Below are 26,532 nucleotides of genomic sequence, written 5' to 3' on the forward strand. Positions count from 1 at the left end.
TTGACAACTAATATTTCCAACATTGAACTACCAATTACTTTTACTTCTTATATGACATATATAGCAGCGGTAAAAAATAAAAGAAAATCTGTACAAGTGTGGTCTTTCACTATACCACTTTAGGCTACACAGCAAAAAATTCCGGATCTGATTACGGATAAAAGTATGTGGACTCTCGACGCCGGTACTTTTTACTCTAAAATTCATTTTCACTGGAATATGTTTCGGGAAAAAACTGATGTACCGTAATTTTTACTGTAATTTGATTTTTTGCTGATAAAATTGATTTTACAGACCTTGCACTCACAGTGCCGATACTTTATAACGTAATTTAATCCCGACTTTTTTGCAGTGTATCAACCTGATTCATTTTACGTCTTACATTATACGTTAGTTCACTTGTAGTATTTTTTTAACAAACAATTGTTCACGTTCAACTTTCATAACACGTGAAGTGTTTCGTTGCAGATTTTATATACAATGAACAAAACAGAACTGAAAAATCAGAAATAAAATTTATTCACTCAGATACAAAAACTAAGAAAATTTATGAATTAAACTGTAAAAACGAATGCATTTTTCTTTCTTTTTTTTTGCTGCAGAAAATAGTAGTTGATATATTTTTTAAAGGAAAAAAAAAACAATTTTTGATAGAGAGGTAAAATATTAAAATCAAAAAGCTTAAACTTAATTTTACAGCATTCTCTGCCACTTAGTTAGCAATTATTCCGATCAGGATTGTCAGCTTTGATCATATCGGAACATTTCTCTCCAATCATGACAATGGGTGCTTCAGTATTTCCAGATACCTGATTCGGAATGATAGATCCATCTGCCACTCGCAAATTCCTTATTCCTTTAACCCTATATTCATAAATAATAAAATTCATTGAAATGCGCTCTGCATAAAATATTAAATATGAGGAATAGCAATGTTCGAAATATAATTTGACAATATACTATGAAAAATTTCTGATCAAATTAACGGAAAAAAGTACCGGCTGGTATATATGATATTCTGAAATTCCGTATTTTTCACAGTAATATTTGCAGTAAAATCACAGAATCACTGTAATTTCATAACTATTACTTTAAAATCTACGGTATAAAACTTTTCGGTACAAATTTATTTTACAAGTGCTGCTCCAAGAGTGGCAGTACCTTTTACCGTAATTTGATTGGAAATCTTTTGCAGTTTACTGTTTTAAGTATATGAAAAAAAAAGATTATGACACTTTAATTGAAATAAATGAAGTAATGCAAAGGATTTTAGATACTGCTTAGATTTTTTTCTTAAGAGATTAGACGACAGTTTTGCAAAAACGAATTCCGAATACTTTATCATTTTTAAAGAGCTTAGACATTTAAAACAATACTCATTTGAATATTAAAGGAATTTTTATACGCCCTTACCATAAAAGAATGTTAAATACCTCTTCAGTCGTTTAAATTTTATTATTTTTAAAACTGTCAAATGATTCTTTGAATTTTTCTTAGACATGTATCATAAATTCTTCATAGTTTTTCATAGTTAAATATTCTTCATAGATCGGCAAGATACAAAGCACATCTTTCTAAAAGATCTCCGTTTTTTTAGCTTATCTAAATAAATTAAGACTAAAATTGCAAAAAAAATAAACTTCAAAATGTATTTTTAAATTGCTTTTATTACCTAAGTTTGTCAAAGAAAAAAGTATATGTCTAAATTTTGGTTGTGGAAAAAGAATGCTCGAAATTTTTTTGTCGGAATCACATTGAGTACGGATTCTTTGATATTGCTGTGAGTAGGAATATTCTATGAATTGATTTTTCAAATTCAACTGAAGTAACTTTAAGAACATAAAAATTTAGTTGGTGGACATGAAACTATGGTATCCAAATTTTTTAAACTTCCTTTAACTTTAACGACCGAAATTAAAAATCTTATCTTTTAGGAATTTTTTTCCTTAAAAATAAAATGTATTAAGCAAGGTAGATAATGCAAATAATAGAAACAAAATAAAAGAAACGAATTCTAAAATCTTACTTTAACTGTGGATCGACAACTGTAGTTTTGTCATCGGCACTTCCCATTTTGCATGTACCAACTGGATGGTACAGATTGAATGTGTAACCCACAGCTATACATCTTAAGTACTCCGGAGAATAATACGTACTGTTTGCTACAAATTGTTCGCATCCAGGAAATTTCGTTTCAAATAATTTTGCACCAATTTCCTTGAAAGCATTCGTTTTAGTAACAATATCCACATTTTCTTGCAACACTGTGACAAAAAAAAAAACTTATATGATAGAATTAAGTATTTTTATAAAAATTGCATTTTGTATGAAATATAGATTTAAAAATTTGCTTTGAAAGAGTGCATTCATTTAAATAGTATTTTATATAAATAAATCATATATTATGTCTAAAAATAATTGTTTCAGAAATTGGGTTATGAAATTGTTTACAGCAATCCGATTTTATATCTAAAAATTTTTTGAATTTATAAATGTAATCATCATCCGAATTAAAAACAATGCTATAGATTTTGAATGCCACCGAAGAAAATTTTTCGTAAAATATTATTTTTCCTAGTCAATATCACTAGAAAAAGTTTTAATTGCAGATCGTAAATATTAATAATTTTTCTGTTATTAAAAGTTATTTCAGTTGAAATTAATTGTCTTTAATTCCAAAATTTAATCATTGTCTAGTTTAGTCTGTAATATGAATAATTTATGAGATATCTATTCACACTTCTCTACTATAATGGAAGAAGCACTTTTAGTTTTTGATGTTTTTTTCGGATTTTTAAAGTAATGCTAAGATAATTATTTTATAACTTTAGGATTGTTTGAGTCACGCTATTTCTCATATTTAACAATAAAATTTAAAGCTTTCTAAAATTTGAGAGAGACAAGCATTACGAACGGGAAAATGTATTTTTCAATACCTTATGTCTGAAAACATAGCGATAAACGTGTAACTATTATCGATTGCTTTGATTATTACTTCAGGAATAACTACATAAACTTCCGTAAATCCTGCTTAAATATTCAAGTCGATATACAAATTCAATAGCAAAAGATACTACCCTATTATAATTGATTGAACAGTAAGGTATAAGGAAAGAAAACGGGTGAAATAAAGCATAGTTTAATCGAGTATGATTCCATGTATCGCCATTATCAATTTCAATAAATCTTACTTCATGAACCAAATTGAAATTTGTGGAAAATCTTTTTGTCTTAATTCGTCTTACTTTTTCATAAGTCACCAAATACGATTCAAAACAAAATTATGTAAACGTTTTCCACTAGAAGTGCAGAATGAAAGAATTACCATATCTTGAGCAATTTTTAACGATTTTTTTTTCCAAATTTGAAACGATATTTTTGTTATTAATTAAAAAATACTCCAAAAATTTTGTTTGACTATTTCCTTACTACTTCTATTAATATAGTTCGAAAACATAGAGTAAAAATAATTAGCTTTTGAAAATGGTCCATGATCTACGAATATAATTAAACAGTTATTACACATGATAACCAAAGTGGTTGATACAAGCTAAAAGCTTACTGTTATACATTTAAGCATAAGATGTTCGGAAACACCATTTTTCGTTCGTAATAAATTACCTTTCCCACGAGCTGCTGAAAACTTTAGCCCTAATTGATACGCATGAAAAATAGCTTGACTTAACAAATAATTTATAAGACGATTGGGTACCCGCAGTTCTAGAAGAAGATTTCTCATACCCACACATGTGACCTATGACATCAACGCCAGCTGATCTTAATCAGCAAAATGGTGTATTAAATGGGAGCTAAGTTTCTTTTCATAAGTTAGAATGTTAATTAACGATAAGTTAATTAAATACAGAAATACATGCACAACGAATTGGTTGAAATATAATTCTTCCTCGTATACTTCTTTTATTTAACGTAGATTTATTATTTGCTTATACATTTTACTGTAAACGTGATATATTTTTGTTTTATGTACCTGACAACTCCGATGCATAATTAGTTTGTTTATGTCTTCGTGCCTGTTTGTGTTAAGTCTTTGTGTAAAAATATATTGAAGGAATTGAAAGCTTTGAGAAAGATTTTTTGTGAAAGAATTTAAAATGTGTCATTTAAGAGAATTGACGCTTGCTCTAAATAGAATGGAAAGTACAGTTGCTAACGTAAACAAATGCCACGTTTCAACAAACAATCAGGATCGAGATAACCACTCTACGTCACTTGCAGGCTCATTCACTGGCAACATTCTCTGTGTATTTCTTGAGAAATTTCTTAAAAAAATCGCCAAAAGCTGAAAGAGTCTCTTCCATTATTGTAAATTATTGTTTATGTTTTGGGAATTTGAAGAAAACCCTTACTTAACCCACTGTTGTCGAAATCAAAATTTTTGATCTTTTTAATATTAGCATTAAATATCAAGAAATCAACAAATCTAAAAATGTGTAATATTTTGGATATTAAAGCATATTTCCTACTTTTACCCAACCACTTTGGTAAATCTTAGGTTTAACCGGTGAAATTTAGCCTTTACCTGACTTCGAGTTTTTACAGTAAAATATAATGCCCTTTTTAAAACGTTTTATACATAGCAATTTAATTGTTTTATATGCACTGTAATGAACAGAATAACTCTATTGGCAAAATTTACTACATCATAATAAATGTGACGTCATTGCATAATTTTATAATAAATTAAAAAAATTTCACTAAGTAAAAAGTTTAGATTTCTTAGCGAAGCTACCATTTACCTCTTTGCAATGTTGATAAAATAAAAGGACGTTATTTTATCCTTACCTGCCTGTACTCGGTCAATGTCGCTTGCGTTTGCGAAAGTGTTAGGATCTATGAGAGGATAATCATTAGGATTTGCTGTATCAAGCCTTACAGTTCCTCTGCTGAAAGGTCTCAGGAAGCATGAGAACATCGTGAAAGTATGTTTTCCCTTATATGGAAGGTAGACCTGATTGATCACCTGAGAAGATGCATAAAAAAAGCGAACTAAATATATTTTATTCTTTTATTATCCTTATGCAAAATACGACAAAAATATATTTCAGGAAGTTATATTTCAGCAAACATCATCATCTTCGGATACTACTGGCACTATTTAAATAACTCGTATCTATTATAGCCAAAAAAAAAAAAAAAAAAGCTTTTCATTATTTAACGAAACGCCCTAGTCGGACATCATCCACTTCAAAAACAAAAGATAATCGTCGTATTTTCTCCCAACTTCAACCATCATGATTTGGGAGTTCAGTGTGAGATGCCTGCAAATCTTATTCCTACGAATGTATACAAACTAATATTTTATCTTTTTTTTTGTTTAATTTCAAAACTTGCCATTTTCGCAAACATTTCGGAATCATGTTTTTTTTTTTAATGTCAGGCTCTAAACAAACTTTTCCATCAACTAAACACAAAAAAATTATTTATTTCAAAAGGCAGAGGTGAATTGACATGTTAAAAAGCAAAAAACACAGGAACAAAACAAGAAAGTAAAAAGTTATTTCCTCAGGAGCTCTCTTGCCTCCCAATATCGCTCGGTAGACGACGACCCGCTGAGGGCCCTGCAGAACAGGATGTGGCCGCCATCCGAAACAGCTTGGCTCATGCACAGAGAACAATAGGGATCAGGTGCCAGCCCTAAACGAAACAGGTGCGTGGCTAGGCAGTCCGTGGAGCTAGGAGTTCCATGGACTCCTAGTTCCATGAGGCAGCCATGTCCGGTATATAGTCGAAACTGAGCCACCACTTCGCGGCGCGGCCAGTCTGGAATGGTGTTCTGTCGAAGATCTCTCCACACTTTGGTTTTTACCCTTTCTGTTAATTGGTGATGGAAATCCCAATTGATTTTGAGAAAAAAATTATGGTTAATTCGATCAACTCTAAGTTTTACATGTGTTTAAAAACAAAATTATGTTGCAAAAGCAGCCAAATGCTGCAGAAAGTTTCTTGCCCTCTCCATGTTCGCCAAACGTCGTTTTTGATCAAGAATTTAGAAATTATTTGCTGCTTGGCGTTATCAAGTCACGTTTTTTTTTAATTTTATTATTTCAATCTAGATTTTGATGCTTTTTTTAAGATAAATTATTTACGTCATGGAAACGAAAAAAGTCTTTACCATGTAATTTTGTTTAAATTTCAGTTTTAGGTCTCAAGTTCCAAAAATTTATTTCCGTGGGTCATTTCTCTGAAGTGCTAGTAATATAACATAGAAGTAGTTTAAATATAGTTCATTTAGAATGTAATTTTAATTTTTGTTCAATGCAATTTAACTGAACTGAACATTCGCTTACTAGCAATATTTGGTTCACTTACTAGCAATCTAAACAGTATTTATATTAACGAAATTTTAGTTTTGGTTTGAAGCAAAACCACTCAGCTCGAAAGTAAGTTGCAAAACCAACTAAATTTTAAAAAAATTAATAGCCGGTCCTAACGGGCATCTGCCTTCTCAAATTGTTTTTTAAAGCAAACATTCTTAATGCTTGTTAAACCAACAAGTTTTGATTACTACATCCTCTTGGCCAAGTGTTGCAAAAATTAGCCTTTCCTGAAAAAGAATTTCTGAGATGGCCGGCTTTGCAACTGAACGACATAGTTATAACCAAAAGTCAATCGGGGTAGAGTAAAATTATCTAAGCCAAGAAGCGAGGAAATTGTATTCACATGATTGAACAATTCAAATCCTACACCTAAAATGAAACTGAAAAACATTATTATGCATTACGTATAGCTTTTCTTAGAAAATACGAGTACCTGGCAACCGAGAAACTTGCAAAAATTGAGCATAACTTGCAAATATTATTTTTAAAGAAAATCGAAATTACGCTAGATTTGTTTTTTAAAATTTTATTTTTTAGCTCAAACAATTGCTTAGTATTATTATGCAATTTTAGGCTGCAGAGTTTAAAAATTATTTCATATCTTTAGCTGTTGCTACATTAAAAAATCGATTTCCTTTATTCTCTCTCTCTCTCTCGCTCTATTTAGTATCTTAAGGCATACATGAAAAAGTCTACAATACTGAAGACTTCGGAAAGGAAGAGTGATAACCCTCTTCGTCTAAAAGTTTCACTTCAATACAGTAGAAAATATCCAACAAGAATTTTCCTGCTACTGAGGTAATTTTTCAACAATAATTAAACAACTAATATTTTTAATCTGTGTAATAATTTTGATGTATGTAATTTGATTTATATAATGAATGGAAATATAAATCAGTTTTAATAGAGATAGCGTGGAGGCTAGTCTCGTGTTCGTGTGTTTTAATGCCACCACCTGAAGGATCCCCGTGTATTAAATGGTAATCAGAGTCGCCAAGTCTTCTAGCTTCCCGTAACAAATCACAATACCTCTGGGGGTACTGAATTGGAGATTGATCGTTTTCTGATTCAGGCCAAAATTTAGATCTGTATATGAATGAATGGAGTATGAATGAATCCTCCCTACAAAACGGGGAAAGACTGGAGTGGTGGCTGAAGTCGTATGTTTGGCCATAGATGACGATACTGAAAAACAAAAAACGCACCTTCGGCCTCAAAAATAGTTTGGATTCCAATAGTGCGCCTGAAAGTATTGTCAAGTGACGTTACTAGCAACAACAATATAAATCTGTTTATTTCTAAAGTTCAAAAATGTATCTTAACACTTTTCATCTTCAATGTCTTCGATTGAACATCTTTCTCTATAATTTGAAAATTTTGCTTCTGAGTTTACAAAAGAAAATAATTATCATTTCTAATCAGGGAAATCTGATTTAATAAAATCGCGTGAGATTTTATTATGTTTTAATGATTTTAAATAATCATAAAAAAGTACTTTTTGCGGAATACCCAAGAAATTGCCAGACATCAATCCTGTACCAGACGAGGCCGAGAAAGCTTCCAAATGAATCTCTAAATCAGGCCAATCAAGAGATGGATCATTGAATTTAGAGTTAACCCAAGCAGCACCTTCTATACCGTTGAGGCTTGCATAAGGTCCTGTAATTTAAATAAAAGTTAGTTGTAAAATCAGATTGCAGTGAAATTCTATAACTATAAAAAGAAATAAACAAGCATTTGACATAAATTTTCATCAAGAACATAAACAGAGCTTTTCTTGAATGGACTGTTTTGCGTCTATTTGCTTATTTTCGCTATGTTTTGTTTATTTTTGACTCTAAGAATACCCTCTCAAAAACATAGAGACCCTTCCTATTGTTCTTCCTCAATTCGGCATTTAGCATTTTTTTAGTACTAGCTGAATACCTGTTCTTCTCTAGGGGTAAAAAAATAAGCATCAATAAATCAGTACTGAGCACCTCAAAAAAAAAAAAATCACGTGAAAAAAGGTAAGGCAAATACGGATATAAATAACCAAGCTAAAATAATTCAAATGTTTTTGTTTATTATTTGTTGCGTTACGTTATTAGATTAGGCATAACACGTATTTAGTAGTCCATAATATCAAAGTAAAGTTTAACTTATGTATTCAATATCATCTGATGTAATACTGTTGCTCGAGGCGAGACCAATAATAGTTAAGATTTACCACCATCAAGCTACTTTCTCCTGTATATCTTCGAGGGGCCTTAAAAAATCTAGCATAAGATATATAGTATAGGTGCAGCTATAATTTCCAAATTATTTATTTTTTAGTACTAATTAAAATAGCACCAATTATCATGATGACTGTAGTGACTACTATCAAATTAAACATCATTGGTATCAATAATAACAAGGCAACTTTCTACGCTTTCTTCAGCTAATTGGTATCATTTCTCCTTTAATTCACCTTTTTAAGAACATAGAAAATTATTTGAATGATTTGCTCTTTTCACTCACCCGTTCCTTTTGTATTGTACTCAACCAGATTACTAATTGGTTTGCTCAATAATTGCTGTAGTGTATCTTTGGATCCCGTTGCTTCAAAATTTAAGAAAAAAGTTCCTACATGATCTTGATAATTGTCTCCAACAGGTAAATCTTCAATTACTGGTATCTAAAAAAAAATTCAAACTAAACGTTAGTTTTTAATTACAGTTACTGAATTTAACCAAAGAAAACAGGAAAATTTCAAATTTTTGGTATATGTAATTTTTAACACTGAAAGAAACATATGAGAATTATAAGATTTCCCTGGATGCTAAACTTCTTGCCTTTTGGAATTTATTTGATGAAAACGTGCCAAAACTTGAATTTTTTTCTCCGTTATTATATTTCTTATCCTCAAAATGTTAGAAATAGATCCTTTAAGAAAATTTAACGAAATAACTACTACTGGATCACAGACAGTTTTGCTCAAATTGTTGCAAAATAAATTAAATGACATAATTTTCAAAAATAATGAAATGATGAATCAAAAATAAATCACATAAAATAAATATAATAAACTAATACAGCAATTTATTAATTACGTCAATTGTTATGAATTTCATGTGCTTTAAACTGCAAAATTACAGATATCATGCAATTGGTGCGAAACTGCCAAACTTTTCGCAAGAAATTTAAAATTGGGAAAATTGTAAATTATATATTATGCGTTGAAGGACCTGAGTTCAGGCTTCACGGAATTGAAGTACCGATTTTTCTCTAACCCTAACTCAGGTCGAACATTACAAAATTGGTGCATTTGCCCTAACTCACTTTGAGCAACGAAAATGTAAGATATTTCTCTGAACAGGCGATAAAAATTTTCAGAAATTAGTTGCCTTAGAATAATATAACAAATTTATCAAGAACTTTGGATGTATGTATACCGTTGATTTAGGACAACATAACACTGAGATGGCTCGAGGGATAGAGCGTTCTCCTTCCGAACCGGGTTCGATTCCCAGTGATGGCTGATCAGTACCGATTTCGCATCTGACTTGCACTGACCACAGTGCTGACGTAAACTATCCTCAGTATGGTAGACGGGTCATGGGTTGGAGTCTCCTTGCCGTCAGGCTGATATTGAGAGGTCTTCCTGGTTTCCCTCCCCATGTAACGCAAATGCGGGTTACATCCATCAAAAAGTGCTTCACGAAGGCCAATTTCTCCCAATTATTCATCCAAGAGTTCCCTTGTCTTCTGGATAGAGTTCAAAACTACAAGACTACGGAGTTGAACATTAGTAGTCGTAAACTTAAAATATTAGGTCGACTTTTCAAAGACGGTTATAAAATAAAATAAAACGTAAGACTCCGAATGTTTAATACTCATTCAAACAAAACGTAAAAATTAAAGTGAAAATTTCTTTAAATAAAATCTCCGAGAATAAAGCAATTAATCAGAAACTTATTTTATTTAGAAGCTTTCCCTATTATCAGAAATAACAAACAAAAATATTCTATTTTAATGAACAAGCTCTTATTTAATATCTTGTGTCATCATATTATTATCATAGAAAATGACCAATATTTTTATTGTCATTACTCGAATTATGTAAATACCATATTTAAACCTGCACAAAGTCCGTGTTCCTGCTAGTCATTGCGTTTTCCTTCTAATGCTCTCTGTTTGAGTCGAAATAATTTTCGCGTTCCCGCGGCATTCCATTAGATTCCATATTGTTAAATTCTATCGATATTATTCCTGCATTTCTTATATTAGTTCTATATTTCTTATTTTGTTTCGATATCTCTTATATTATTTCTGAGAAATGAAATAAAAATAAATAGTTTAAACAGACTCACTCCTTTTGCCTCGAGGTGTTTCCTGGGACCAATTCCTGAAAGCATCAAAAGTTGAGGAGAATTTATGGTTCCTCCGCTCACAATAACTTCTTTGTTAATAAAAACTTCATGATCTTTACCATCTTTATGAAATTTTACTCCATATGCATTCTTATTTTTGTCTATTAATATCTATAAACAATAATAATATCTATAAATATATTTGTAATGATTTAAAGTTTTCATAAATTTCATTAAGACTGTTTCAGGAAGGCATGAAATAGCACTTCTTAGAGAATGATATTCAAACGATTGTCATAGACTAAGTTAAATTCTGCTCATGTTTAATCATCTTCCTTTATGATAATGGCAAACCTGCAAGTGACGTAGTATGTGTATCTCGATCCTGATTCGTTGATGAAACGTGTCATTTGTTTATCTCAGCAACTGTTCTTCCCATTCTATTTCGAGTAAGTCAGGCCCATCAAGTGTCAATTCTCTTTATCGGCATAATCTATATTCTTACACAAAGATTTCAACACTTTCACTATATATTTCTTACTCAACACAAACGCAGGCATGATGTCATGTGGAACATAAACAAACTAATTCTAAATCGAAGTTGCTAGGTACCAAAAATAAGAATACATCACGATTAACATAAAATGTATCAACAAATAATAAATCTAAGTTAAGTATATAAAGTAAACAAGAAAAAGTTAATTTTAAAAAATTCAATTTGCGATACGGTGCTGTCTTCAATTATTTTCACGTTAATCAACATTTTAGTTTATGTGGAGAAACTTAGCTCAGCGTCTACACGCCGTCTTGATTATAAATTCTCAGTTGGCACTGAAGTCATAGGTTCACATGTGTGGGTATTCATGATCTTCTTCTTCTTCTTGAAGTGCAAGATCTAAATTATTAAAATGACTTTTAAAAAATGTTCGGAAAAGCCGCAGTTTTTTAAAAAGGAAAAGCTTTTGTGAGGTAAATTTTTAACACATATTCCTACTGGTATTGTCTGGGATCATAAAAATTTAAGAAAATTGGAAATAATTCAATGATTTTAAACGTATCCAAGTAGCTGCAAAAATCGAGCTAAATTGGTCGATTTAAGAAAATATTAATAATTTTTGAAATATTTAAGCTGTTTGTCCTCTCAAACGCCCAATTGTTGCTTTACGGCAACATGTTACCATGGCAACATGTTACGGTATATGTTACCATGAATGACCGAAATCAAGAGAATGTCGACATTCACCGGTGAAAGTCAACTATCACATAGTCACTTCCGTGAATGCTTGAAATATGTGCTAGGTCTAATTAAATGTCGCTGGCAGGTACGTCCAACATCAACGTTTTTGCTAAGATTTATTGCCACTGACCGGTATACACTTAATAAGTACTTAGAGCACTGATGTATCTCCTAATATCTCCTCAGCAGTTATTAAAATATCGAATAAATATAATAATATAACGAATAAATTAATATCAAATATTTTGGACATTCACCAAAGGGACTATGTGATTGTTGAAATTCAACGGTGAGCGGTAGAATCAGTTTTGAGAACATATATCGTGATCTCGCATGTTCGTTTCCGCACCTCTTAGTTTTTTTTTCTTCTTTGTCGCGACTTGATATCGTTTTTTGTAGATTATTTTCAGTGGGACTGACTTTGTGATCGCTTGTTTCTTAATTAATTAGGTAAATTTTTATTTTTTATTTTTAAATGTGAAAATTAATTTTGATGTTTAATGTTTAAGTATTATTTTACATTATTGAATTTATTACAAACGGAAATCTAATTTAAGGTGCCCATAAAGAATTAAATTAAAAAGTAATTAAATTTGTTAGGATATTTGTTGCTTTATTTTAATTTAATAAAAACTTTTTGGATAAAATAATAATTTAATGGGTTTTTATTACTGATTTTAAATTTATAAATCTTTAGTTGTTTTCATTTTTATGAATAAAATTATAACAAAACTTATTTTTCTTCTTTTGGATTTGGACATAAGTCAATAGAACTTTGTTTATTCAAAAAATTAGTAATGTTTGCGATTGCGACTTCTTTTTTTAAAGCCATTTAGTACTTCGTTTTATTAAAGAGTATAATCGTGCTTTTTAATTTCCTTTCAATATTGTCAGTTGAATATGTTATCGAATATCATATTTCTTTTGTTTTTATTTATAAGAAATTAAATCTTACTTTGTTTTTTAGTTCAGAATTCGGTAATTATTCAATTTAACTTTATTTATGTTAAATAATAATAATAAAAAATAGTGTTTTAAAAGTGTTTTTTTTTGTTTAATTTATTTAGCACTTTGTTTTAAGCATACGAATAATTTTTAACGAGCTTTTTTTTAAAATTTTCTTTCTATATTGTTAGGTAAATATACTGATAAATTTCAATTTTATTTATTTTTTTATTATTTATCTTTAGACTAAGAAATCTTTCGTTATTTGCTCGATCATTTTTAGAAAATATAACGTTAATATCTTTCTTAAGCAAAACATATACATCAAATTCATAAATTGATTTAAATAAATCTGAGTATGAACTTTTGATAGAAATCTGACTTTCTGCGCTTTACAAGTAAATGAATTTCAAAAATACTATATCGCGATGCAAAACTGACGATGCATCACGATATAAAATTTCTTATATCGCCCAGTCCTAATCATGACTATGTAAAAAAAAAGACAGTGTTCCGAAAACGGGAGAAGAGGCAGATTACAGTTTGCAAATTCTCTTACAAAGAAACGGTGACATTCGGGTTTTGTACTCGTTACATTAATTTCTTTTAGTAACTTGTGCAGCATTATTGTTGGTTTTAATAGTTGCTGTCAATGAATTTTTCAGCTGTAATTTTTAAAGCTAACATTTTTCAACTAAAGAAAATAAGCTACTATTAACAATTTTAAACTGAGGAGGGTAAAAACAAGGTAAGGGGCATGAAATAGGGAACTATCGTTAAAACTTTCTGTAAATTTTTATAACATATAGTAGACTAGGCAAAAATCATAATAAAAAGACTGATTAGAAAAAAAAACTACTTACGAAAGTTTTCACTCTTGGAAATTAGTTTAAGTAGTTTTCATTATGGTCATCTTTCTCACTACGAGTCCTTTTAACTAAATTGGTTTCTTGTTGGACAAAAGTTTCAAAATAAGTTGACAGGACAAATGTTATGAATGGTGGTCTCAGTATCAATGATTTATAAGAATGCATTTTATATTGTATTTCACACTTTTTTCCTTATTTACTTGAACAAATAGTATTGTGCATAAACGAAGAAATTATATTTATACAAGCACAGCACTAAATTTTCACCCTTTCTATTTACCTGCCACATTTAATTAATTATTCAAGACGCTTTTTTTCCTACGATTCTGTCAAATTTTAAAGCTATGCATTTTCATTTTTTTTCTTCTTCTTTTTACCGATGAATGAATTTACTATCAAATTAAGCCATATTGTCGATTACTTGAATAATTAACATTGCACTTGTTCTTGTGATAATATTTAGAATCAGAATTTTTAATTAGCATCGCATAACTTTAACTAAATTTCAACATCTTATTCAGAATCTAGCTAATTTGCACAGATCTAGGAGTCAACATTCACTAATTTTTTTTTTACTCTGAGAACAAATTTCATTTCGATATTTCTACAAATCTTATTCGTACCATCTGCAACGATTTTTGGATCTGTGTTGCCTTCAGATTTAAGAAAGTATGGATAGACATCCTTCCAGGACCATCCAGTAGCTCCCTGCTCTTCCCAACCATCGTAATCACGGCGGTTACCTCTCACGTACAGAAAATAATTCAACAAAGTTGTCCCACCTAATCCTTTGCCTCTTGGAGTTACCATTTGCTGTAAACGTTTAAGGGTTAAGATTGCATACACAAAAAACGATAAAATTGTGTCGTTAAATATATGAAATAAAACAATCAATCACATTATAAAAGCCAGGCAATGATTTATTATGGTCTCTATAGGCTGTATTTCTGAGCAACAATTTTATATAAACTACTAATTTAATTTTTGAATAATAATTTAAAAATTTAAATCGGTTATTCGTAGCGAACTGGTAGCTTTAACTGCGTGCTTGTAGTAAGCTATGAATGCATAAAGGGTACTCTTAAAGCGATTGAAGGTACTCATATGTACACTGTTGGAATTTTCATTCTGAAGTTACGGTAAAATAACCGGCAGCTGTCTGTCCATTCGATTGACCATAAACTTCATGTTCAAGAACATTTCTTTACCCTTACGGTTTTGAAATTGTTTACAACTGGTAAAGTTAAAAACTGTGAATACAAAACTATACGATTTTGTAACTATTTACAACTATCATAGTTTCTAAACCATAACTATAAAACTCAAATAGACTTAGGATTTAGATGATGCGTCATTTATGCGTGAATGAAAGTTTCGTAATCTAATAGTCTCGGGTAACCGATTTAAGACTGCAGGATACTAGAAACTTTTCATGTATTGAAGGAATGGAAGAAATACCGTGGCATCAATACTGGGATTCGAACCCCTGTTCAGCTGGTTATGAGATCGATAAGTCTTCTTAGTCATAGTATGCATCAAGCTGCACAGAACATAATTTGGGCTTAGATGGTGCAATTATGGTTGTCAAACCGTATTAGGTAAAATGAATCGAATTTACGTTTTTTCTCTTACCTAACAGTTTGCATATTATCCTTTTTATGTTAATTTGACTGTTTTGGTTGAATGTGGTGAATAAGCAATTGCATAAATTGCTATTCAGCCAATTTCAAGAAATTTCTAACAGCATATTTTCGTGCATTTGGATTCTCAATAGCACTATATCAACAATTGATGATTTGCAATAACATATAAATTTCCATTAATTGATATTACACTAACACGTAAATTAAATTTAAACATTTCTAAAATATAGTAAAAATGTTAACATTAGTTTTTAAAAATATTAATTCTTTTTCGTTCGAGTGTGTTATCGTTTTTAACGTTTATTTTTTCTTTCTTTAACCCATTACTGCTCAACTCTTCAGTTTAAAATAATATGTAAAGTATTTTTAGAAAAGAAGTAAAAAGGCATTTTTTTAAAATTTAAAGTAAGTATGTTTCTTACGTTTTAAGTTTTAAAAAAATCGTTCATTCCGTAATTTTGGTTACAAATTTAAAAGCTTTTTATATTACTACTGTATCACGTTGTACAAACGTTTCATTTCCCCAAATTAAACAGTAATATTAATTGTGCAGCCAGTTTCCTCATCTTTTCTGAAAAAGGGATTGAGAAAAAAACTGTATAATAGGCAATTACTCGTATGAGGATACTGGCGGATAACTAGCTATACAACTTAAATTTAGTTATTTGAAATATTTTCACTTACACGATTATGTAGAAACAGGGCTTTAAAGTAAGTATGTTTCTTACGTTTTAAGTTTTAAAAAAATCGTTCATTCCGTAATTTTGGTTACAAATTTAAAAGCTTTTTATATTACTACTGTATCACGTTGTACAAACGTTTCATTTCCCCAAATTAAACAGTAATATTAATTGTGCAGCCAGTTTCCTCATCTTTTCTGAAAAAGGGATTGAGAAAAAAACTGTATAATAGGCAATTACTCGTATGAGGATACTGGCGGATAACTAGCTATACAACTTAAATTTAGTTATTTGAAATATTTTCACTTACACGATTATGTAGAAACAGGGCTCCTCTCTTTTGGGGTACAGTTTTATATCCCCAATCATTAGGGCTATTTTGACTGAAAAATTGAAGGGCTGGCACTTCTGTAATTGGAAGGGCTTTTGGACCGGCTTCAAGAAGAAGTACTGATACACAACGATCTTCAGAAAGCCGAGCTGCTATCACAGAACCTGCTGCTCCTGCCCCTACTTTGGAAAACAATTAGCTATTAAAATATCACTCATCGTCTCTTTTTTATTATTATTATTCTTTCACATTTGATACTGACGTTAGACAATGTTCTCTAATGCAGTATCAATTTGTGGAGTATATATCTATGATAATATGGTGATGTTTGTCTCAGTTGCCAGCAGTGTTGATTTAATGCTAGTGTTTAATTTTTAATGGCCAAATATTTTTTGAAAAAATGTGCTGTACCTGTTACCACAGTTAGGATACCACAGTTAGTTATGAAGGATAAAACTCCACTTGTACTGGTCAGTTAATTGTGATGAAGTCTATCTAAATATCTTTTTCCAAAGATATAGAGTAGAGTTGGAAGAAAACTTGACAACTGCCTCTAATATCTGATCAACTGCCTCTAATAATTGATGACCATGACGAAGTAAGCCATGGTGATGAGTTGATGTAAGCCATGAAGTTTTAAATACTGAAAAGAAACTTTTAATTTATACGAATAAAAATAAAATATGAGATGGTAATGCAAAGAATTTATCTTCTAATAATTTGTTTGCATTTTAATATTTGGAGTATTTTTTTCAGCAATTGAAACTTTACCACATACTCTATATTTGCCAGAACTTACTTTTTCTTTCTTCGCAATTTTAAATAAGTAATAAAGGAGAAAGAGAATTTGCGACGAAAATTTTCTTCCGCGGTATGGCATTCTCTTAACTATAGGAAATTCCTCAGAGAGATTAGTGAATTTAAGTAATATCAGCTGAACAGTGGGAGTATATTTCACTTATCTAATTAATGAAGTTTGACTTTTAAATATTTTCTTTATTTTTACGAAAAGAATAGAAAATCGTCTAAATGACAACTAACACCTTTAATTGCGTAAAGCAAATTTCGTTTTAAGAATTCAATGTAACTCAATAAAAAATGGAAAACAAATTTTAAAAATTTAAAAAAAAAAAGATTTATTTAAAAATTTATAAAAATTAGATGCAGAAATGATGGTGCAAAAGGGAAAATTTTTAAGCAGTTGATTGAGTATTACAATTTACATTAAAAAAGAATACTCTTATTATTGCATCATTTCATTCGTAAACGAAAAAAACTGCAAATGCAAATATTACTTACCAACGATGTAATCATACTTCGATTTAATATTTTTCGTTGTTTTTGGATTATTAATAGCTAATGTAAATATGAGGGGGAGAATAATCCTAACCAATAGAGTTATAGTCGCTGATGTGACTGATGATACAACATTTCCAACAATGTTCCCCATTTCTACTATTCTCATCCGCAGCCCCTAATAATATGAATTTGTTCCATCCCTTTAAACTATATATATGAATTCACAAATTATGGTACTGACTTGCAATTCTAAAGCAAATACGCTTCTAGATTTGGTTTCCTATTCTTTACAATGTTTCGTGTGAAAAATTTTATTCTCCAATTAAGTACCATTACGAGGGAACTTCAGAGAGGACATTTACCAATACTTCATGTGTTGAGGGACTGTTTATTTGTAATAAAAGTATTGATTTCAAAAGTAATTCGAAAAAGAATTTCCGTGTTTTATATAGCATGATATGCAGTTTAATGTATCAACGTCAGAGTTTGAAGCTTAACCTTGTTTCCTTAATTGGATACAAAATTACTTTCATATAGTAGCTGATAATAAAATTTGTTTAGCTGTAAAATTTAATTTGTAACACTGAAGCAATTTTAAATTCACGATAGAATTACTTTAATAATGTTTAAACCCGTTATGAATAGGTTTGAAGCCTATTTCATGTTCAAAAAACGAATTACAAATTATGATGAAATAAATGCTAAATAAAAGTTTTACATTTACTTGACAGAAATTAATGGAAAGGCTTATAAAGGAAACTCTCAATTTTTTTATTCTTCATAATCGAATGCAGTTTAAACAGTTCCATAAACGATTCCCTGTCTTTAATAATTTAATTTAAAATATTCTACATAAAGTACTCGCATTGACTTAATGATATTTTTTTCCGGAAGGGTTGAACACGATTAACTAGATCGATTTTTCTGGTTTCTAAAGATATATAACATGTCATGACATGTATTGACAGAAAGAAAAAAAAATATCAAGAAGAATCTACAACTGCTTGATCAGTCCCACGGTCGGCAATCTAATTATCATTAAACACTACTGAATAAATTAATTTTTCAGGTTTTCAATGGTAAATAACATGCTATTGACAGGAAAAAAATACTAAGAAAAACCTACAACTGCCTAACCTGTCTTACTGTCCACATTGTAATTAACGAACCTGAAAGCTGCGGCTGGCTGTTTGACCCTATCAGCTACATTTTTGAATAAAAAACTGATTTATGAACTAGTGCTGACTGTCAAATGATTCATTAAAATTCGCTTATTTCGAATTACTTCTCAGTCCAAAATGATCTTCCCCTATAATTATCCTATGGATAGTTATATGGATACAATTTCCCGATTTACTGAGCAGCAAAAATTTTTTAAAAGCCTAGTTACCAAATTTAAAAGTTTTAATTACTTAAAAAACTTTTTTCGAAGTTATTATAATAACTTTGAAAATTTTTTAAAAATAGTTAGAGCCTAAGAATTAAATAACAGTGTTTAATGGAATTTCAAATTAATATATTTCAAATATTAAAATGAAACAAAATATATTTTAAATTATAAATTAGTTATCTAGTAAATAACGATATTGTGTTTATATAATTACACATGAGTTAAAAATTCGTATTAAAAAAACCTTTTTTTCTGACGACGCTTAATTCGCCATACTTAACTTCTATCATTATTTCATCTAATTGTAACTTAAGCATTTTACAAACTATTATTTTCAAAATATTTTTCTTATATCGAAGTAATCGTCGCAGATCTTCTGTACTGAACAAAAAATTATTAGAGTAATTATTGAGTCATTTGCTTAGTGTTGATAAAACCCCGGAAGAAAATCAGATCCGTTACCTAGTTAACTGGTTCATTGCTGGTTGAATATTCATCTAGCATTTTATGAGTTGAATTCTTTGCTGGGACTATTTTTTCGTGTGATGACTAATTTTCAGAATAAAGCCGCACCTCACTACCTCAGATTGAATCGATGACACGTCTTGTCCCTTATTGTCTAAATATACTGATTGCTGGAGACAAGGAAAGATATTCCAAACATATCATCTTCAATAAGAACAATCGCCATGATTGCTACAAGTAGCAGGTTAATAAAAGTAATCGAGATATCAAGTGATCATTGGTGTTAAGCTAACGCTGATCTCATCTACGATGACACTTTATAATTTGTTGCATTGTTCCTTGCTTTTCTCACGCGATGTCAGCCGTTCATTCATCCCTTAACACAGTGTTTTTACTCTTATGGTAACAGATAATTTTGGAAGAATTAATAGGATGAGTTTGAAAAAGATGTATCAAAGTAATAAATGAGTTATATCAACGTAAACAAGAGCCGTTTGAGAAGCTCTGGAAATCATCAAGTTTTTACGTCTCATTCATCAGTTATCAAACCACTTTTCAAAAATGGAACTTTTTGAAAACAATTTTTAGACAAAATAAAATTAAATAGTTTTCATAAGAGTTGTATAATCTTATCGCTTTGCATAACGCAATGTGGAATTTTTGCAACTGCAGTAAGGTGTGAAGATCGTATAATCAAGTGTAAAAAATGCTGTAATGCTTGAGCGTTGACCACGGTTGATTACTCAAAACTTACTCGATATCACAGTTCAACCAGCTGGCACCGATATTTTTAAGCACATCGAAACTTGCAAAACTGCTGCTTACTCTATTTTTTTGACAGCCGTTCAATACTTTTTCGAGTATAATTACACCTTTTTATACAGTTAATTTTAGTGATCATAAATGGAATCAGACAATTTCTATTCATTTTTGATAGTAATAGTTATAATAAAAGTATTGTTCAACAAGCTAATATATTTAGTGAACTCGATCCCAAAACTAAAGAAAATTTTTATTGACATGTCTCAGAAGCATTTAATAAAATGCTATTAAACTACATATCATAGGTGGGATTTTTAGCTCGAAAGATGTTGTTCAAGGAACTGGACTTATCTATTTAGGAAAAGACTTATCAAAAGACAGTTCGTCAAACTTCTTTTATGCTTGTGGCTTTTTTTTTTTCTAAAGAATAAACTTAAAGAATCCAAATAAATTCGCAATGTGGTATCATCAATTTGTAAGAATCACTTAGTACATTTTATTGAATTAGTTTTTTAAAAAAAAGATTTCAAAAGCCGACAGCTGTTTGACGAGATTGCAATGGGTCCCATAAATTTATAATGGTAGTATGTGACAGTAGTATGCATATAATAGTAAGTAGTATGTATATGTATATAGGTAGTATGTATATGTATATAGGTAGTATGTATATGTATATAGGTAGTATGTATATGTATATAGGCAGTATGTATATAATAAATTTATAATGTTAGTAGTAAATTTACATTGTTGGAATTTATATTTGTGAAAGTCAGTTTATCGTTTAAAGTTCTGAAAACGAAGAAATCACCTGAAAAGTTACATCTGTAATATCCACCCCGAAATCGGGGACTTGACCCGTAATGACTATGTTTAATGTGTAAGTAGTAAGTAAAAGTAAGCACAAAATTTCTTGTTACATTTTTAAAATTAGGGTGCGGATTAAAAAGGACATATTTTGCTTTGTCCATTTTTTTTAAATACACATTTCTATTTTCTTAAGCACGCATTTCGAGATGTACCCATTTTCTTTAAATACCTGTGAAAACTAAACTTAACTATACATACAAAATAGTCAGCGAGTTCACATTTTGCGCTTTTTTTCTATATGAATACTGTAAATTTGACAAAGAAGTCACTTATAGTTGTTTCTTTGCTCGCGTTTTTAAAGTTTCATTGAGTACATGATTTTTTAAACCAAGAGTGCATCCCCGAAAATAGACAAAGTTTGTTAATTCCGGAATATTTTAAGTAAAACAAAATCAAAATAATTTTTAAAATATGAATTCAAATATTTGGGGGGGGGAAATAAAAATCTATAAATTTAATTTTAAGATGTATTTTAGCATATATAAATACAATTATATCATGTAACAAAATATTCAAATATAATAAGGCTATTTACTTACAATCGTATAACAAAAAGTAATTGTTTTGAAGTAAAACGAAAAGTTGAAATTTTAGAACTGTAGGGCATAAAAATAACTAAATTTTTAAGGTTTATTCTTTTTGAAAAGTGGAATAAGCCCCTCCTTCCTCAAAATAAAATAATAATATGGAAAGAAATATGGCTGACCATTTTTACGTTCAAGAACACATCCATGGTATTCAAGTGTCTGTCTGTCTGGTAAACACCTATTCAGAATAACTCGTAATTCCTTGCATTTGTTTTTTCACTTTTACCTTTCTGTACTATTTTTAATGCAATATGAAAGACTTAACTATTGTACAATCCATTAATTCAGATCACAGTAATAAAACAACTCCATCTCTATCAATTTTTCTGCTGTAAGACCTGTCTCTATTATGTGGCTGAGATTAAGGGTTAACTATCACTTTCAATCTCCCTAAAATGCACGCAACGTGCTATTATTTATCTGCATCAGTGACTGCATTTGAATAACTTGCACTATCTGTTTAAGATTTCATTTGACGTAAATAAATCACCTAGACATTATTGACTAGAGATCATTGGTTTGCAATCACATAATTTGCCTCTTTTACTGGTGTTATTGTTCTTAATTTTTCCTTCTTACAAAGAGTTTATATTTTTTAATCCCACAATCCTGATGTACTCTCTAAAGAGCAATCTTTCTTATTTATTTCTCCTCTTTTTTCCACTCTTTCTTTTTCGTGTGTGCGTGCGTGAGGCATATATTCTAGCACCCTTTTATTCTATTACCTGGAATACGCAGCTCTGTTATTTGATTCGGCATGCCATAAATGAATTAGACTCAGTTAAATTTTATGTTTAATCCAATCTTAATTATAAATACGGTTTTATTATCCCTCTTTTGCGTCTAAGAGAGAAGAAGTTTCAGTCATTCTCGTGCCGTTTCAGAATTTTCTTTCTAAGAATTCCGCACCATTTTCTCGCCAATTGAAATTTATCGTCAATCAAAGTTCCCTGACAGTATGGGTCAAGCCTTATCTGAAGGCAATACATGTATAAATCATTTCCTGAACAGTGCAAACAAAATTTCTTTCTATATTAATGACAGAGGGAATTAATCTTCAATGAAAACTCTACCCACTTTCTGACAAACTAGAGTTCTCAAATTTCTAGAGTCTCTGTCGAACGAGGCTTTTGATATTCCACCTTCGATTTGCAATTCATTCATTAACATTATAAAAATTTTAGGTACAATATTTCGTTTTTCCTCAGTACATCTATAAACTCCTAAAAAATTTTATATTTTGCTTTAAACGCTATTTGTACATACAAAGGCCACTTAGAAATAACTAGAGCCATATATATATATATATATATATATCGCTATTGGTAGCAAATTTTCTTCATTTCTAGATTCATCTTAGACAATAGAATTCATTAAAAGACATTCGTTTATAAGAAGTTACGTTCATATTTTATTCATTCACATTCTCTTATAATTTGTTCGTATAATATACATAGAACAGAGCATACACTAAAAATTAATCGACTCTTATTGTATATGACTTTTTGAGGACTCACGATCCCCTGGTCCTTGAAGAATAAGCCTCTACAACATCAACTAATCTAATAAAATTTTCTGTTGAATTTACCTACCACTATGAGTCCATTTTTTTCTTCACGCAATGCGTGCATTTGGTGTAATTGTATATTTGAGTGAGAACCAATCAACTGACCCTATAGTGAATATGCTACTATGAAAGATCGAAATTGGTGATTGTCGACTTTCACCGCTAAATGTCAACAATCACATAGTCACTTTGGTAAATATACGAAATACATGCTAGATCGAGTAAGTGTCTTTGCCTGGTATCCACCATTGTTTCTTCAAGGTCAAGTTCAACTGCCCGTTATTCCTAACACTGATGTATTTCCTAATCTCTCTGAATAAATATGATGAATTTCCTAATCCGAATAAGTATTAAAATATCACAGAATAAATTTATATCAAATCCGGTATAATAAAAATTTCAGACATTCACAAAGGTGACAATGTGCTTGTTGACTTTCACCGATGAAACTTGGTATTCTCCAGATCTCGGTCATTGACAGAAGCAAATATACTAAAAGTCAGTTAGTATAGTAAAGAAGGAGATTACAAACAATCACGTAGCATCCTGCAAGCCCTGCGCATAGATTCTGCTCCAACTAGGTAGAAACCCGAGGTTGTTTTGAGTATGTAACTACACAGTACGGAATCGGGTGTGATATAACGTGAATGTAATTCTCTCTAATACACGTTGTCTTTAAAGTGAATGCGTCCATTCTCTACGAAACAGCAGCTTCATAAAACGGTTCATATATCAGCTGATGTTTTAAAAAGTTGGAGAATTGCTTGCGTAATTAACGGTCAAGTAAGAGAAGGGTTATCGTCTTGAGTGAATAAAAGAAACAGAATAATATTCGTCTTAGAGAGAATATTCTCATGAAAGTAAGAAAGAAGATATGGTGGTAAATTGGATAAGGCAAGGCAATTACTCTCAAACCGGCTTCCCTTTCTTTGCAATTACATTCATTTAATCATCGCTTGGTAGAAAAGTGGTGTATGTATCTGTCATTCGAATGTGAATGATAAATTTTGAGACATGTAAAATAGTTTTTTTTACCGAAATCTAATTTTTTCTCCCCTCCCCTCTTACTTTTTAAGCCTCTTGTTTTTACTCTTTAAGCCACTAACATGAAACTATGAAAAATTGCAGGAAAAAATGCTTTTATATATAAACGTTTTCAGAAACTATGTTTTAAAAGCATAACATCTAAACATTAGTAGTTTTCAAAAGTTTATTCAATTAATTTCAATTAAGATAATTCGATTAATTAATTTTGATTACTTTAGATTCCCTTACAGATTTTGTTTCAAACAATTTGTTAGATCTATAAGTTCGCTGCAATTTAATGAGTGTAGCTTACATTTAATTCGTTGCCCAGAGGCCGCAAATGCTCACCGCCCTCAATGTAACTCGTGTATTCTAGTCAGATAATGTAATCGGCTTAAAGGGGTAACAACACTAACAAACTGAGGTTTTCCTCTTTTTTACTCATTTTTTAAAATCATATTATTTAAAGCAATGTGTTAAAGTGCTTTTTTCCCTCTAAAGCAGCCCTTTATGCAAAATAATGTAACATTCAGTGAATGTGATCCAATTGCGTTTTTCAGAAAACCATACTGGTATCCTCGATTTACCGATAAAACTGGATCTATTTCATTTGATTTCCAGTTTTTTTTTTTTTTTTTTTTTTTTTTTTGCGATTTCCAATCATAGCATTCTATACAGTGCAACTTATGTTTTTTTTTTATCTATCAACAGTCCCAAAAGTTAAGTTTTGCCATTTTGCATAAAAAAAATTGAACGAGATCAAATTTGCAGTACACGTATGTGTGCTGCATGAACAAACGTAGCTCTGCATTGACGGTTGCAACTTTTTTTTACATCAATTTTTTTAAATATTATTTTACACACACTATAAGCTTTAAGCAATTGTAAATGCAAAATAATAATAATCGATTCGAAAAATTGATCGGAAAAAACTTAGAGTGGTACCCAATCTTAAAGCGGTATCACTTCTTAACTTCTATACCAACATCCAATTGCAGTGGAATGTAGCTCCAAATATTTGATAGGATTTAGGATAGAACTCAAAACTTTTCAATAAATGTGCTGTTGTTGTTACTTATGCCACTTGCCAATATCAACAATCCTGTTTGAAATCAAGCTAATTTTTAAGGCAGAGGGTGCTTTTCTTGCTTTTTTGTTGCTCCATATATGGCTAAGAATACGACTTCAGCCACACACACTTCAGCCCGTTTTCACAGGTAGGACATAGTCATATTCCTTTCATTCCTTCGCAGACTGTAATTTTGACCTGAAACAGAGAACGGTCAATCTTCAATCAGTACCCCCAGGAAGTATTGATTTATTATGGGATTTAATACACGGGAATTCTTCGGCCGGTGGGATTCAAATTCCCTTTCGAACGAACATGAGCTTAGCGTCCTACCAATCAATCTATCCCGGCCTTCTTCAATAACTGTATTATCCTTAATCAAATGAATCGATTATCAAGAAGCAGTGCACTTTGTCACAATGACTAAGCCGACTATTATAGCATCTACCTAATTACGTAACTACTTGGGCAATTAAAACAATTAGGCCATAAAATATAGACAATACTTGTAAGCTTCATAATACAATTTATGTCACTGAAGAGTCTTTTAAGAATTTCTAATGAATCTAACTTCGGCTAATTGTATTGTATCCATGAAATTTTTTTAATTAAAAATCGTTTTCTAAAGGAAAAGAATAACTCAGTCTCTTTTGACCAACGAGTAGTTTTCTTCTTAAGTTTGCTTTTAGAAGGCTACTTCGTAATATGAAATTATGCTTTTTTGCGAATAATATGCTACTTTTATAACTGCTGTAAGTTTGCAACTCTTACTCATGACTGTTGGGTTTAACTTATTTAAAGCCAGCGCTGTCTATGCTTATTTCGATAGTGGCGCAAAACGTCAATATGAAGAAAAGCCACGCTTTTGTAAAAATGAAAACGGTTTGTGGTCTAATTTTTAAATAATTAAAAACTTACACTAATGCTACAATTTCTGGACTCGTGTTTAAAATAAAAAAAGGAACTTTTTAGCTGATGGAACTAGTACATTTTATAGATATCTTTAAAATGTATGCATAATAAACATACGATTATGAGGATAAACATTCAGTTTTAATTTTTATATTCACAGCATTTTTCTAATATTGTAAGAAATATTTGCGTAGACATGAAAGAAAAAAAA

The 26,532-nt window shown here is 30.4% G+C and overlaps 2 protein-coding genes across 3 annotated transcripts in view; one reads left to right on the forward strand and one right to left on the reverse strand.

Moving 5' to 3' along the window:
* The window catches only part of LOC107438242 (growth arrest-specific protein 2), a 193,436-nt gene that overhangs the window by 50,313 nt on the left and 116,591 nt on the right, over nucleotides 1-26,532 (forward strand). The gene's annotated exons all lie outside the window — the stretch shown is intronic.
* Nucleotides 497-17,914, reverse strand: LOC107438237 (choline dehydrogenase, mitochondrial). Its single transcript, XM_087162094.1, has 8 exons — nucleotides 17,677-17,914; nucleotides 16,357-16,559; nucleotides 10,673-10,843; nucleotides 8,841-8,997; nucleotides 7,834-7,997; nucleotides 4,804-4,981; nucleotides 2,027-2,264; nucleotides 497-864 (listed from the first exon to the last, which is right to left on the reverse strand). Exons 1-8 carry the CDS (start codon nucleotides 17,840-17,842, stop codon nucleotides 717-719), a joined length of 1,425 nt encoding a protein of 474 aa, XP_087018220.1. The 5' UTR covers nucleotides 17,843-17,914; the 3' UTR covers nucleotides 497-716.

The sequence above is a fragment of the Parasteatoda tepidariorum genome, chromosome 1 (genome assembly GCF_982258835.1).
Source record: "Parasteatoda tepidariorum strain Cologne lab strain chromosome 1, Ptep-v5.0, whole genome shotgun sequence".
Classification (NCBI taxonomy): Eukaryota; Metazoa; Arthropoda; class Arachnida; order Araneae; family Theridiidae; genus Parasteatoda; species Parasteatoda tepidariorum.